Consider the following 17,613-nt stretch of genomic DNA (forward strand, 5'->3'; position numbering starts at 1 on the left):
GTCATGTGTATTAGCGCACTGTGAATTGGGAATATTTCAACGCCGCTGTTCACTGAGGCCTCTCCTTCACGGGCCATCATGATCCATTTCATTTTAATGACCAGCGAATGCTCGTTTGATTCACTACATTAGTTTGAAGCCGCAGAGTGACACGTAACAACACACTGCAGGCAGAAGCTACGCGCTTACACCACGGATGGAAAAATGAAGGCATTTACTCTCATTAAGGCAGTAATTAGCTATTAGACCGTACAAGAGAGAGATGCTTTCATTCACGCAATCTCAATTTACAAGTAAGCCACTTTCATTTTGTTTGTACTTCTTGTTCAGTCTGACAGTAATCACTATCGTATAAATGTTGTATTTGCAACAGTGTGATGATCGGCTCTCTATGGATCTTCTCGTGCAAAACACTGTAGTCGCTGCAAAAACTGTATGATATGTGATAAAATCCAGCAGTTAATCTTAATGTGTTCCGAGGTCATACAAGTGCAGAACGTAAAATGGCAGAAGCCCCTAACTGATGGAAGGAGCTCCGATCCCAAACAATCAGCTCAATTAACAGCCAGCTATTCTACTCCACTGACAGTTTAAAGGGTCATCAATAAGCGCTCATCTCTTAAATAATGAAAGTGCAGCAATGCATGATTAATTCCATCCTCCTCGGCCATCTGTCCCTACAGGATACAGTGAATGAAATTATCATATACACAAGGGAGCAAACAGCAGTAAATTAAATGAGACTAAAAATACGAGTTTTACACGTTTTGCAGATGAACTTGCATGTTCATTATCTTAATGGCAGCTACATTGAGATATTCTGGGGGGAATTCACAAAGAATGAATTGCGCCATTTATTTGCACACGCTGACTGCGTTGTTTTGGCAACCGATTCGCTAAAGGCATTATGCAAATTAGGTCATATCTCAAACACGCCCCCCAAAATGGCCTAATTTGCAGGTTGCTATTGAGTGCTAGGTTGCAGAATAGGGCTTTCAGTTCCATCAGCTGGAATTTGAGTAGGAATATATTTACTTAATTGCATTCAAAGTGAAAATGAAATTCTGCAGCCAGTTTGATACCTTGCTTCGAATTCTATAACCAAATTGGAATTTTAAAAAGTCAAAAACTGGCATACACACTTTACACAGAAAGGAGGCGTGTTCATGAAATAACAATTACTAAAATAAATAGTTCACCCAAAAATAAAAACTCTTATCATTTATTAAACCTCATTCCATTTCAAAACCATAAGATTTTTGGTGATCTTACGATGCTGATGCGACAGGACTTTCCTTTCCGAAATCGCATACTATCGGATCCTTCGAGCTAGCTTGCTAGATTCACTTTTCTGTCGAGTTTAGCTCTAACCATAATCAAACCACATGTCTTGAAGATCATTAGAAAGTCACAGGTAGGTTTATTTTTATTTTTTGGGATCTCGCCAGTCAGATTTGAGGATCCCTGGTCTAATAAGTAATAAATTGGATTTAAAAAAAGGAATCTGTGCCATGTTCTCATGTGATTAGATCAGCTGTGTCGCTTTCTCAACTCCCATGGCATTATGGGATAGTAAAGTAAGCCCCTTTCACACCAAGCACGATAACAATAAAGATAACTTTAAAAATAACGACCTGAGATATAGTTCTAAAAATCATTCTCAATGTTAAAGAACAGCAGCGTCCACACCGCAACTATAAGGATAAAGGCACAGAGAAACAATATCGTTGCAATCATTTTCAAAACAATATTTTCCAGCTAATGAACAATAGAAACATTGATAACCAATGAGAATCAACCATGCTTTCACAGAGGCGCTTGAGCTTAGAATAAACAGACCGTATCGTTCGCTGGTGTGAAGGCTAATATTGTTCTCGTTATCGATATATTTGTAGTTACAACGTTTGGTGTGAACGGGCCTTTATGAGGGTGAATACTTAATCACAGAATTTATTTTTTGGGTGAACTGTTACTTTAAATGTGCATTGCTTGAACTGGATTCTGTGTGAATAAGACGCAATGTTAAATAAATTTGTCCCTTTTCAGACCGATACACTCCAATCACAGAAACATCTTAAAACCTTTATCATTAGTCAAGGTGTGCAAGCAAAATAAGCAACTGTGCAATGAAAATAAACACAATATTTTTTTGAGTCTTCCTGAAATTTACATGCAGGCAAAAACAACCGGAATATCAAAGGACAAACTTTGAAGAGGAGAGGAGGACCCCTCTAAAAGGTTCAAAGGTGCGTTGAAAGGAAATACGGTACTGTGAAAGTTACTGAAACATGCTTGAAACCGGAGAATAAATAAACCATTGAGATCAACCACTCGCAGCGTCTACTGTAGCATTTTTTTTAGGTCTTTTCCTAATTTGGATATAATTGTACACTGGTAGCAGCATATCCGAAGCAGCACAGGATGAAAGGATGTCAGTGTAAACCCGCCGCTTGTCAAAATGTTTAGACTGAACATAAAAGAGCGAGATCGTCATACCCAGCGATCGCTCTGGGGAAATGTTTTTCAGCTCCAGAGCTTTTGATGTCATTTCCATGGTTGGCAGGACACGGCATCAACTTTTTTTTTTTTTTTTTTTTTTCTGATTGCATATTCACCACGGAAGATAATTTGTGCAGTCAGAGCACAGTGGTTGCTCAAGGGTAACAGTCTCCGTTAAAAATTGGGAATGGATGAATTTTCATGACCTGTCGGAAGGGATTTAATTCTAGAAATGTGACAGGAGTGAGTTATAATGGCTGCTTAGGGATGAATGCGGTGATTCCGATGCGAGTGAAGGCTAATCCTGTACATGAGAGGATGGAGCGGGGGCCCGAGTGTTTACCTTCTGCTCGTCAGTGTGGATGATGACATCACCAGCACCATGCAAGCCACATGACACAGTCACATCATATGCACGCACATGATTGGTTGAAAGGAAATTGGAAGAGGTTGCATGAAAGATACAAAAATACAGACACAAATGTAACTATGTGAAAAAAAGAACAAGTCAAGGGTTAGAACAAACCGCAGAGAAACATAAAACCGAGCAACTCAAAATGGCTTTAAAAATCACGAAGATCACAACATTGAGCACAGAAGCAGAGACACACTGAGCAGGATTTCCTCTGAGAGATTGAGCATATGGTCTGCTGAAAAGTTGTGGCTAGAAGGGATACAGGTAAAACCGAAAGTTATTCATAAATAACATTTTTAACCTCTTGCATTGTATTTTATTAACGTCTACACCTACTCCTTACAATAATGCAAAAACATGAATTACGGTGTGACAAATATAATGCTATACTGATGTGCGCATGCCCGGTCATTTTAGCTGTATACCCTCTAGCCTTAACCCAACTGAAAATCAGTTCACTTTTTACATATTCTTTTTACATATTCATAACAAAATGCGAGTGGTGATTGTACAAAACCTGGCGAGGTAACCTGGCAGTTGCTACGGTGTTGCTATGCAGCTTCTTGGCTGTCACTGTGTTGCTATGCGGTTATAAAATTGTTCTGTAGAGTGTAGTGTGTTGCTAGGGTGGTCACATGGTTACTGGGTTGTTTTTGGTTGTTGCTGCTGCATTGCTATTTGGGTGTTGAAGTGTCCTGAGTGGTTGAGCATTTCTTTTATAGCTGTTACTAGGGTGTTCTTGGAGGATGAAACGTCATTAGGTGTTTTGTGAGTGGTTGTCTGCTTGTTGCTGTGAAGTTAAAAAACTGGATTGTTTTTTGTGTTGCTATGCTGTTTGTAAGGCGTTCTTGGTGGTTGATATGCAGTAGCTTTTGTGTTCTTGGAGGTTGCTATAGCGCTTGTTGTTAAAGATTTTTAAGTAATTGTCATTGTGTTGGTTGCAAGCTTGTTGCTATGACGATCAAATTGAGTGGTTCTTTGCATTGCTATGCTGTTTGTAAAATTGGTGGTTGCTATGGCGTTGCTAAAGTGCTCTGCGTAGTTAATTACATGGTTGTTATGATATTCTTGGTGGCTGCTGCTGCTGCTATTCGTATGTTGAAGTGTTCTGAGTGGTTGTTTCTAAACAGTCATGGTGTTCTCGGTGGTTGCTACGGCACCAGATACTTATGTTTTCCCAGTGGTTAACAGCCTGTTGCTATGTGCTTGCTAAGTTGTCCAGAGTGGTTCTTAATGTGTTGCTATGTGGTATTCCTGTGGTTGCTAAAGTGTTGTAAAGTATTGTAATGTCTTTAGAGCATTACCAAGCAGTTGCTTTTGCTGTTGCTAGTGCTTCTTGGTGTGTTGCTGTGCACTTGATTTGCGCTTGCTAAATTGTTCTGTGTGGTGCTTAACTCGCTGGTTGCTAAAGTTAGTCTATTACTGAACAGTTGCTAGGGTGTTCTGGTGGTTGCTATCTGGCTGTTAAAGCTTAAGTGTTACTTTAAGTGTGCTGCTATATGGCTAATAAATTGTTCTTAATGGCTCATAACGTGCTGTTAAACAGTTCTTGGTGGTTGCTAAGGTGTTGCTAAGAGATTGTTCTTTATGGCTGCACAAATATAAAAAGCTAATCATAAGGTGTGTATGAAATTTCTTTAGTTTAAATCTATGATTTTTTTCTGCCAGTTATATCATCTGCCAGGTGAATTAATACTATTGCTTACCAAAGTAACAACACTGGTTTTGCAGCACAGTTTAAGTTGTTATTTATGTGCTCAGTACAAACAGTATGGGATTACATATTAACATTTAATACTTAGTGTTACAGGTTTGCTCAAATCCTGTAAGAGCAACTGCAGTTGCTGCTTTAGTCAACACTGCCGATAAGTTGTCAAATCATATTTCTCAATGAAAAACAGAGGAAACACCGAAGTATTGATGCAATACTAAAGGATCATGCATTAGTTTTTGAACAGAGCATGTGATACTGTAAGCACATCACACTGGATCTCAATCGCTAAAAAAATATTTAAAGTTGCTAAACTTTAAATACTTTGTGTGTACTACTAATTGGATTAAGTGCGTGTTGCCTAAAGACATGTGGAGGCTTTTTGCACCGAGCACAAAACTAAAACATTATGTAATATCAACTCTTTATATTACCTTTAGAAGGACTTTCTTGGTTTTTGTTTTAAAGTTCACTTCCAGAATGAAATTTTCCTGATAATTTACTCACCACCATGTCATTCAAGATGTCTTTCTTTCCTTGATGACAAAGAAATTTTTTTGAGGAAAACATTCCTAGATTTTTCTGCACTTACTGGAGCCAGTGTGTTGAAGGCCCAAACCGCAGTTTGAATACAACCAAAGAATAAGGGTCTTCTCTTGCAAAACACTAAAAAATCAAAAAGTATGCACTCTTTTGTACTTCTTAACCACAAATGTTCATCTTGCACTAGCTCAACCTTACGCTTTATATAGTCATGTAGGGCTGAAGGACATGTCCTAACATCAAAACCTTGATTAATTAAACGTTTTACTTCAATTAATGAACTATATATATATATATATATATACACACACACACACACACACATATATATATATATATATATATATATATATATATATATATATGATATAAGTGATATTCCTCACTTTTAGCCCCGTTCAGACTGTCAGCCCAAATCCAATTTTTTTTGCAAATCCAATTGAAATCTGATCATATTTCAAAAGTCTGAACGGCAACGAACTACATGAAATCCGATTTGTGCAAATCCGTTTCGAGCTACATCTATATGTGATTTGGAATCCTATTCAAATATTTTTGGAACATTTAATATTCAAACATTTCCGTCTCAGTCTCCCTAGTTTTTTTATGTCCACGGAGAACATGCTGAGACATCTAGTTGCAAAAAAAAAAGTTTGTGTCGTTGTGATGAAACTCAAGTGAAAAAGTATAATGCTAATAAGATAAGACGAAATATACTAATACAGCGGGGTCGCGACAGCAACATATTGTCACGCCGTAAGACAACATCTGTATTGTAAACTGCACAGCTGTAAAATGCCTACTCCGAGTTGCCATCAGATACGAAAGTTGCCATGCCAACCAGCTACTGTAAACAAAATCTTGCATGTCTTGAGCACAAAATACACAGTCATATTTACTTAATGGGAAAGTATTAAAATAACAGGCATGGGAAAATTACGTTGATGTGAGGTTCTCTGATTTTGGTTTCAATTTAATCTTGATTAATCGTCCAGTCCTACGAACGACGTAGGTGGAATTACCGACCCAGTGTTTTAAAAAACAGTCAAATGCCATTTTAAAAAAACAACAACGTCGAACGATTTTAAAGTTGGAGGACAAAACGAGTTTGTCATCTTACCCTACCTTTTTGAAACCAAAGTACACAGACTAACCGCGTGTGACCTTTCCAACACGATTACATAACGTATGGGGTTGAGCATTTGTGAACATTTGTGATTAAAAGATACGTAATTTTGTAAGTAAATGACCGATAATTTGTTTTGCGACTGAAGAAAGGAAGATGCGAGCGTCTTGGATGACACGGGGGTGAGTAAATTATCAGGAAATGTTCATTCTGGAATCGAACTACTCCTTTAAAATCACACAATCTTAACTATGAAGATCATCATACAGCTCCATAACAAACCTGTGTCCTCAGTGTGAAAATGAAAAATCCCATCTAGGGAGCATATGAAAAAAAGAAAATGTTTACTTTTATTTTGTTTAAGGAAAAGGCTAGCAAATGGATTTATCGACCCCATAAAAACACGTGACGAGCCAAATCATCTTTAATGCGTTAAAGCACATCCCAGTAAAACAGGAAGTAGCCCTTAGTGTACATGTCACAGCCATGTTGATTTGATGCTTGCCGCTGCTAATCAGAGGCCAGTAATATTAGAATACAATAAACAATAAACATACGGCCCACCTCAAAGCAAACATGGACTTAAAGCCATCAAACTCTCATTTTGATTTCATGGGGTCTTTAAATCCTTTAACCACTAGACAAGATATTAACAAACAATAAAATAAGAAGAAATACGAACGATATCAAAAATGATCACAAAGGGGAACTGAACACTTACTTGTGTAAGAATACCCTAAAGGATCCAGTGGAAAACGGAAAAAAACAAAAAACATACAAATGGGAAACAAAATAGGTGAAAATCACATAAAATGACAGGATGAGAAAAAGAAAAGTCGGAAAATGTCAAAGGGTAAAAGCTGGTAACAAGATCAGACAGCAATACTCTCTCATCACTCATACTTTACCTGAGTTAGAGTCATTACTCTCTGGACTACATCCTGGAGATTTCGGCACTAAATGGGTTTTGTTTCATGTACTGACAGGAAATAAATCCCAGCGCACAATGTGTTGAGCGTATTATGTGATAATGGCATTTCTGAAAGTCCAAAACATCACGCAAACAACCAGCAGGGGGAGGAAGAGGGTAGGTGTGTGTGGCGTTTATGCGTGACCAGAATATCAACACAAATCATGGGAATATTCTTGTAGTGTGCCATGTTATGATTGATTTTTATTGATGTTTTGTGTAATGTTTGCAGAATTTTATCCTGTGCGAGAACAAGATGTTCTGTTCTTACCAGTCGGATTTCTCGTAGATGAATCAATTATTGATATAAGAAATCATTCATGTGACCAGTGTATATATGAATGTGCTTAGCAGCAATAAACCTGCCAAGCATGTATCATTTTTACGCGGACCAGTGTTCTCATTAATCTGAATTACAAATATTGCATTAATATCCAGTTCTTTGTGATGTATTTCTACGCGCTGAAAATGTACTAATTTTATATTCTCTTAAAAAAATTATAGAAATATGCTGTGATGGTTTTTATCTTACCTTTATAGAACATTCATAGGCTTCTGTCTATGAATGATTAAAATAACCACCAGGTTTCTCTTCACGATGAATAATACATAAACGGCATGAGGGCATAAAAAAGGGGCAAAACACTGGATGGAGGGGACTGTTTATAGGTTGTCGAAAACTGGCAACTACATCAAACCGCCCTGATGTCGCCTACAAAAGGTGGTCCTTCAAAACTCAGAGAGACGCCACAGACAGGCTAACAATTACTCTGAAGGAGCGGAGGAGAGTTCAGCTCAGTTCAGCTGAGAACTGAGTAAAGGTGAGCCAGTCAACCATATCAAGAGCTCTACATAATACAGTCCTGTATGGGAGAGAGGTACAAAAGAAGCCACTGCTCAAAAAGAAGCATGCAAAAGTCTGTCTGGAGGGAATAATAGTGACAGAGCTGTAGTCAGATTACTTTAAATTAAAATGTAACTTCTATCTATCTATCTATCTATCTATCTATCTATCTATCTATCTATCTATCTATCTATCTATCTATCTATCTATCTATCTATCTATCAAGCCACTTTGTTTTAATGGTTTTGGTTCTGACTACTAATAATAACAACCTTATACAACAATAATTATTCATTACTGATGCAAAAAAAAAAAAAAAAAAAAACTTAACCTTTAATATAATGTCATTCTGTAATGCTGGATTTGTAATTCAGTAAAATGAGAGAATTGGTCAAAGGACTGAAAAAATGTTAATATTCAGACTGCTTAAGTCATTACGCCCCACTCTTTAGCACCATGAGCACAAACTGTATATTTTAGCGTTTGCGTCAGCCAAAGACTTCACACTAGCTGGTGAAGAGGTGTGTGGGCCGTCACGCCACGCTGAGCTGCTGTTGATGGAACCGTGTGCTCCTGAGAGAGAAACGTGATACTCACGGACATGCTCGGTTTTGAAGACCAGTGACTGGCTGCTGTCGCCTTCGCCCTTGCCGTTGATGGCAGACATCTTGACTTCGTAATCGGTTTCGGGTTTTAGGCCGGTGACCGTGACTGAACTCAGTCCTGTTGGGAGATTTAATCGAAAACCCATTCATTCATTAACAACAGCACGCATGCTAAATGGGAAACATAAAACCTTGCCACTGAACATACAATTGGAAATACATTTGAAATTTTAAACTACAGGTATGAAGTAGCTGAAACATTACTTAAAAGGGATATTTCTGACACCCCAAAACAGACAATGTAGTTTTACTGGAGTATGTAGCTTTGGCGTCACAGGAATGGCTACAATAAATTAAAAACTGTAATATTTTACAATATTATTTTTTTTATCGTATCTTTGATCAGCCTTGGTGAGCATTAAAGACAAAAAATGACAAAAAAAAAATCGAATAAATTCTGTACCTGAAACCTCTGAACAGTTGTGCATATTAATGTAGCATCAATACAATAACAATTTCTGAATGAATAATATTGGTCACACTTTATTTTAACAAACCATTAAATACGACCTCAATAAACTCCTAATTTGTCAATAGTAAGCTAGTTGTTAAGTTAGGGATGTAAAATATGTTCATGCAGAATATGTGCTTTAATAAAAAAATAAATAAACAGCCAATATGCTAATATTAGGCGAGCAAAAAAGCAGCTAGTTTTTAGTGAGTATTACTAAAGTGTTGTCATCATCACAAGTGTATTTTCCAAAATTGTGTGTAAGATTTCTGTTAAAATAAACTTAATTCAAAAGAAAAAGGAAAATCATGTGCTTCCATGATACAAGTCCACCATTAAGCTCTATAAACCATGCAGCGGTGTTGCTAATCCATGCGATACGGCTGATTTTCCTCGTTTCATGTGACAGACTCACCGTCTTTCACCTCGTAGACTCGCTGCGCCCATTTCCCTCGGCCCACGGCTCTCCACTCGGCTCGGTACTTGAGCACAGGAACTCCTCCAGTGGACTCGGGCTCCTCGAAAAGCACCTGAGCCGTGCTGGAGTACGGCTGCACTTGAGTGATGGACGGCGCCGAGGGCACATCTGCACCACAGGGGAGACACTTCACAATACGCAGTGGGACAACTGCACTTTAACAGCTTATGCTCGATTATTCGGCCTGATTGTACGGTTCAGCACCGTTTTTACAAGAGGAAAATTTGAGCTATCGTTTCGCACTTTATTGAACAAAGTCTACAATTGCAGGTAATTCGAAAAACACCCCCAACACTCAATGTCAATGCGATTTTCTACGGCCATAAATGACTGCATTGTGTTTGTTTTGAGATCGATACAGAGAAACAGACCAGCTGGGATCACGATGAACTCTTTGGATTCGGTCCCGATCTCATTGGAGGCAGAACAGTTGTAGTTGCCAAAGTCGCTCTGAGACTCTGGATTGACCTGGGACAGATCAAGAGAATGCATTAACCTCTAGTCTCTATCTCAGCATTTATCTTTCAAACATGCATCTTATCACTGCCGTTTCTACTAGATGCGTATTTACTTCTGACAGCGTTCTCTCCGCGCTAAAATATTGATAAGACCGCATAGGCTGCAGTAATGCCCTTCAGCAACACTATCCCTTTCTGTGAGAAGCTCACGAAAACAGGTTCAGGTCGCATTTCACCCCAAAATCAAAATAAATAAGGTACGTAAAATATTTATAATACAGAAAATAAAGCTTGTTTTTAAAACCACTTGAATCGAAGCTGAGCAAATCTTTCAAGTGAACAAATTGCATACATGAACTACATGAATTTCTTTTATACGAAATGTGTGACTGCTTTCCTGTCTTCAAACTTTCAGCTAACCATAGCATGAGCAAATAGCATTTGGGTTTATGCCAAAATTGAAAGAAACATTACGCTGGTTAGGCCTATAGATAAAAATAAAGTTTTTACTTACAATTTTACTTAACAGCAACAATTACCCTGAACAAGATTTTGAAAGGCATTGAGCAGCGCATCTTGATGAATGAATGAATGAATGAATCTGTCATCTTCTTCAAGTCTGAAAGTCTGCCGATCAACTATTGTTGCGGTTGTGAATGACTACTTTGTAACAAATCACTTGAGTGAATGATTCAAAAGACTCCTTCATACAACAGCATCCATAAAGACACTTTTAACCAACTACTGGCATAATGAACCTGTATAAAAGGTCATAGAGGAAATCAGTATATGAATCAGAATGAATCTGATTTCTGACAATAGGATGAATGCTATGAATAATGATGCAAAAAATATATTGTCCATAAATAGGCTTAAAATCTAATAAAAATATTATATATATATATATATATATATATATATATATATATATATATATATATATATATATAATATGATATATAATCAAATATAATATAATATAATATAATATAATATAATATAATATAAATGTGGTTTGGATAACGTAAGGATGTAAAATAAAATATTGTATAATTATAATTATGCGATTAATCACACCCAAAATAAAAGTTTTTAACTACATAATATGTGTGTATAATATAATATAGTATTAAAAAAATTGTAACATTTAAAATAGGTAACACTTGTTAACTATTAACTACGACTTTTCCCTCAATAAATTCTTAATTTGCTGCTCATTAATAGTTAGTAAGGTAGTTGTTAAAATAAGGTAGCGGATAAGATTAGGGATGTAGAATAAGATCATGTAGAATAAGGCATTAATATGTGCTTAATCAGCATTCTAGTAATATGCATGCTAATAAGCAACTAATAGGCGTAACCGTAAAATAAAGTGTTCCCGAAAAATATATAGTAACCGCATTTCTTTCTTTTGGTGTAGGGGTGAAATCTAACTAGCACATATTCTTTGTCCGGTTTTCTAAGATGTATCCATCTGGGTTGATGTGAATGTTTATGTTCTCAGGAAGGCGTCTGCGTGGGCCGTACCTCCAGGTAGCTGGCTGAAGGCGTGTTGTAGATCTTGATATTGGAGGTGTTAGCGTTAGGCAGCTGGAAACCGTCTCGCTGCCACGTAATCGACACATCGCTGGGGTGAGCCAGCACTTCACAGCTGATGTTGGCCGGGTTGCCCTCCCACGTGTACACCGTTACTGAGCCCAGGATTTTCGGGGCGTCTGTGATGAAAGGCAAATCGTATAGAAAAGAAAATAAACAAACCTGCCGCTAGCGCTGACCCCTCATCTACCAACCACCCATCTACATCCGCTAAGGGAGAACAAAGCCTCCTCTCTCATTACCGTTGATACCTTTATTCTGAGGATAAGCTGGTTAAAGATCAAAATGTCCAGGGCTTAAACACAGAGAGCTGAAAACACAGAGCCGTGTGATGTTGAACACATCTGTTCGCGGCAGTGCATAAAAGCCAATCACGCTTCACTGGCTTCAAAAGGCCCCTCCTCCGAGCAGCGTCCCTGAATAGCATGCTGGGGGGAGACATCAGGCGCGATGCTCATGTGACGTACGCGATCGGGCCCGCGTTCCCTCACAGACTGCGTGCGAATAGCTCCAGGCCCGCTGAGATACTGTTCTCACATTCATCAGAGCTTCAGATGTCATCAGTCCCATCACAACAGAGCACGACTGGTACAAATGCACTGAACATGCGAAGAGGGAGGCTGGTATTTTCACAGCATACGCCGGCGCTAATGTGAAAACAAATACAAACAGGCGCAGTGGGGGGAGCGAAAATGGGCGGTAATGCTTTGCTTGCTATCGATTGCAATTAAAATATCGAGGGAGAAGAGCGCTCCATTTCTGATGGAGGAATCGGAAATTGGAGCGGTTTGGGTCTGAACTTTGTCTTCGTTTACCGAATTTAGAGCCGATTTAGAGATTAAATGCTGCTGGATATTTCATTTGAGACAAACATAAACAAGATTAGGAGTTTGTTCAGTTGTATAAATACGCAAAGCAGTTATGCAACGAAAAAGACCAAACTAGCATTAACTGGCTCATTTTTATTCATCAAATGTGGCATTTATTGTTCTAAGGAGGCCCGATGCAACAAAACAACAAACCATAAATCGCTGAGTCTCTTCCATGCCAATCTTATCCACTATTTTCCTTATCAACCTTGATTGGGAACAGGACATTTAGTCAGTGACTAGGTTTTTAATTTGACGCAACATGCTGGGTAATCCCGCCCACTGTAAAATCTCATTGGTCCAAAATTCAGCTCTAGGTAGCTGTTGACCAATCAGATGCTAGTAATAACTGAAGCATTTAAGCTTGTCTACTGTTCAAAATGAAATTTTAATGGATGAATGATTTTCTACATATTATTACGTAAAATAAATAAATTGATAAATATAATACACTAAATAAAGTGTATTAAATCAATTAGAAAAAAAAAAAATATATATATATATATATATATTGTTAATTTCTTACATTTTGATCACATTTGTCATCATCTAAAATAATTATAATAATTTGTGCTGTCAAACGATTAAATCACACCCAAAATAAGAGTTTTTGCTTACATAATGTAAGTGTGTACTGTGTATATTTACTATCTATATATAAATGCATGTGTCTATAGAGAATTTGTATATTTAATAAAATATATTATGTTTATATATTAAATATACATAATTTATATCAATAAATAAATATATACGTGAATATACATGCAAATATTGTCAAAAATATGCTGCATGTGTGTGTCTTTTTATATATATATATATATATATATATATATATATATATATATATATATATACATAATAGATAAATACAGTACACACACACATTTTTATTTTGTATGTGATTAATCACAATTATTTGACAGCACTAAAAATATTTATTTTAAGGAGGGGGACATTGGTTAACTGAATTTCTGCTCATTAAATATGCGTGGTATTAATTAATTAATCAATCAATAATTAAATAATTAATAATAATAATAAAAATTGATATTACTGATTTATTACTGATCACAGTATTTTTGCACTCGATGTGGATACAACACATTTGTCACGATGCACTTGGTTAGGACACAGTGTGATTGAAATCCATTGGGATTCATATCATTGGTGTCCCGTGGTGGGGAAAGGGGTGGTAATGTCGAGGGGTGGCTGTAGTTTTGATACATTAACTAGCATTCTGTACTGAGTTGCCATATGCTCTCTGGACTGCAGCCGAGCAGCAGTGCTGCTGTGAATTAAACATATGCCTCTGAGGCATATCAGTGTGGTACCAACAGTACGTGTGACTGATAGAAGCTAATGAGGCTACAGATACTATAGACTCACAGCGCACTTCCAGATACACGGGCTGCGCCGTTTCTCCGATGGCATTGCGGGCGGTGCAGAGATACTCGCCGGCGTCGGTGTACTGAGCGTACTTCAGGGTGAGAGAAGACACGCGGGCGTCACTGCGGACCAACACATCACCATCAGGACTCTGAACACAGAGACAAGAGGGAAAAAGTCACTGAAATATTCATGCATTTCACTTCCTTCAGCCATTAAAACAATAGTTTCCCACTGATGAATATTCTGTCATCACTTGCCCACCCTCGTGTTGTTTTAAACGCATAAGAATTCTTTCTGTCTAGCATCACAGGCTGTCACAACACCATAAAAGTAGTTTGTACGGCTTCAATAGACTTTAAATATAGACCAAAAGACATATGAACTATTTTTTGTTACTTTGATGCTTTATTTTTGTCCTTTTTGGAGCTTATTGTCGCAATATGCTTTCATTTTGTGGTCAAGAGCAACTCTATAATCATTTTGGATCGTATTTTGTTTTCTTTTGGATGAATAAATGATGACAGAATGTCAATTGCGGGCTTCTTTAATATGGAAAATGTAAGTATTCTTTAAAATGAATAAACAAGTTTACCATTATCCTCCTAAGCGTGTTACACGGTTTGCAAATATCTCCACTTCAATGAAAAAAACAAAACAAAAAAACAATTCTCTACGTTCAGAGAAAATGGTCTTTTGAAAAATTTGTCATTTTTAAGTAGGCCTACGCGAGGACTGAAACAGGCTGTATCAGAGGAGCAAATCCAGTAAAAAAAAAAGTGGTTTGCTGAACAGCAGATATAAATAAGAGTCTTTTATGTGCTGAGTCTTTGGAGCGAAGATGTGAGGGGGGAACATCAATAATGCAGACCATAAGGTGGGGAAGCCATTTCTAAACCACTGTTACTTCATCAAAAGTTACGTCACATGATCTCAGCTGGCTTGGACCATTTTACAATGTCTCAGTGCTCATTTTAAAGACAAGCATAGATCTTAACATGCCACGCTTGCATTTTCTTTTAGCTCGCTGTACCACTTAACCTTGTGGTTCTTATGAAGATGAGTGGCATCTATAACCAATGTCTACTCAGTGACTGTGCAATTTGCATATAGCAGGGGTGTCGAACACACGGCCCGCGGTGAGGATAGAGCTTGTGGAGGAGTTTTCACCGACCCACGGGTTGATTAGAGAAAACTAAACCAAATCAGCTTTTTTTTGCTTCATACGTGAATTTAAGATTGGAGAAATATAATATATAATTACTGTCCCGTTTTGAGATAAACTGAGAGTTAAGTGTAAAATGGCCTTTACATTTTTTTTTTGTTATTCAAAAACAAATAAGCAAGCCCAGCCCAGGCAACAAAAAGTAACACAATCCATAAAAAGCAACTAAGAAACGCATTTAATTACTTTTTTTAAAGTTGTGTTTGGTCATATAGTTATGAAGTGATTGAAAAATGTATAAAAGAAAGTGATTTGCTATTCAAATATGGTTCATTAGAGACAAAGACCATTCGCAGTGCATTGCACTGAATACTTGGGCTGAACAGATCTAAGAACGGACAGAATGAACTCGCTTTCTTTTACACACACACACAATCTCAGACAGGACGGTAATGAGGACAGGAAATGCATTGAAGTTTCGAAGACTTCATCAAGCACAACATTAGTATTCCTCGCTTCACTTGGAAGCGAAAAAATAAAAAAAACCCTCCTCTCTCTATATTTCTGGTCAGCCGCTGCCCCTCGCACAAACTTCGCTGTGAATGAACTCGGCAGAAGCGTAGTTTCAGAGACAATAATTATGCCGGTGTTGTCCCAGGATTGAGTCACGCTTACATAATGCTGAGCCTTTTCATCCAAAACCACCCAACAGCCACCCAGCAGAGCTGACTGGGCTAATTGAATAACCTCCTAATGGGAGCGCTGAGCCCCGTCCGGCCCATTTCCGGCCCTCTTTCCCACAGTTTTCCTTGTCTGTTTTGCTCAAATGGCCAAGCCGTGACCCCCCGTGCCACGGGACGTGCTCTCGTCACTGGAATCCGGTTACTATGTGGCACTGGGGTCAGACGGCGGTCCGTAACGCTGACTCTCTATGACAAACAGCTATACATTTCAATCGGCACATTCAACAGACTTTATCTCCCATTCTTCTCGGATAAGGCTCTATTTATTCATTTGCAACGTGAGAACGCCACGTCATTAAAGTTTTAGAGCCATAGTTTTCAGCGGAAAGGTCTTTTTAATAATGCACGCCAGCTTCTGCAAAGCTTGGATGGAGGTGGTTTCCTCAAATGTCTATTTTCGTCAGGGTGGGAAAGGTCTCAAAAGAAACAAACCACAACAAAAGCGTTTTGTGCAAAATTAATCGTTTAAAAGAAAAGATCGTTACATCGCAATGGCGCAAACAAGAAAGGGGTGTTTTTTAAAATATGAACCCTTAAAAAATGCAGTCTTATGATACATAATGGAACAAAATGACGGCGTAATGACTTAACTGATTAGATACAGAATGGAAAAAGAGGCCATGCACTGAATAGAAGGTGAAAACTACGTCTACATCATTCCATTTTCGGATGAAACATAAAGCTGTCATCGTAATTCAGTTGACGGATCTGATGAGATTGCAGAGATTTGATTTGATGGGAAAGAGGTTTGTGGAGTTGATGGCTATTTTCGTAATTTAGTTTATAGAGACATGGATACGGAATCTCTACCTTGTGCTGTTCGGGTCGAGTCCAAGAGGCCTGCAAAGAACACAGACAAAACAACACAAAGAGGCAAAGAAGTCCTTTAGAAGGAGTCCTCTGTTATTGAGAATAAAAGCACTGCACATTAAATACATTTATTTAAATGATTAAGCATATAGATTAAAAATGAAATATCACAAAGTGAGGTATATTGCAATAAATAATCATAAAAATGACATACTATGAACCAGATGAAATGTCCTGTTTGTTTTATTTTACCATTGATCACTCCGAGCTGAATAATTGTTTACCCTGGTTAATTAAATTCTTTTAAAGCTCATAAAAAAAACAAATAAATACATGTAAAAATTCATAAAAAAATTCCATTAAAAAAATATTAAAAACCGAAGGTAAAAAAAAACAAACAAACTGAATTTACCTGAAAAGCAAAACTGTCCAAGATCATTTTTTTTTATCTTTAAGGAAATGTGTTTTCAACAATTACACTGAGTATTTGGCACTGATCAATTGCTGGGAAAAAAAAAAGTTTTTTTTTTCTCTCAAACATACGTACTTTATGTACTTCCTCTTTTACACATTAAGAATGTGCTGATGCCATTTGAGGCGTGGAACCGAAACCAGACATCTACACAAATACATACGCACGTTTTATTTATGCCATATTTCTTTCCGCTTAAGGTCTGAGACATCCTGGCTGATGTTGTTTTGTATAAATATTTTTATTCCATTTTAAAAGTACTGTTCGGTATATTCTTTTAATACACTTTAATTTCAGTACTGTTTTAAAAATATTCTTTTAAATTAATTTCAGCACTGTTTTAGTTTTCGCTCGGTATAAATTTTTAAATCTGCCTGTTCCAGTCCTCACCTACTTCAACGGTCAATTA

At 37.4% G+C, this 17,613-nt stretch overlaps 1 protein-coding gene across 1 annotated transcript in view; it reads right to left on the bottom strand.

The window, feature by feature from the left end:
• ncam1b (neural cell adhesion molecule 1b) overlaps positions 1–17,613 on the bottom strand; it is an 81,613-nt gene that overhangs the window by 13,904 nt on the left and 50,096 nt on the right. Inside the window, 5 exon segments of the mRNA XM_043259257.1 lie at positions 8,706–8,831; positions 9,640–9,810; positions 10,074–10,170; positions 11,688–11,875; positions 14,015–14,165. Coding sequence (XP_043115192.1) covers positions 8,706–8,831; positions 9,640–9,810; positions 10,074–10,170; positions 11,688–11,875; positions 14,015–14,165 — 733 coding nt within the window.

Source organism: Puntigrus tetrazona, chromosome 15 (assembly GCF_018831695.1).
Source record: "Puntigrus tetrazona isolate hp1 chromosome 15, ASM1883169v1, whole genome shotgun sequence".
Lineage (NCBI taxonomy): Eukaryota > Metazoa > Chordata > Actinopteri > Cypriniformes > Cyprinidae > Puntigrus > Puntigrus tetrazona.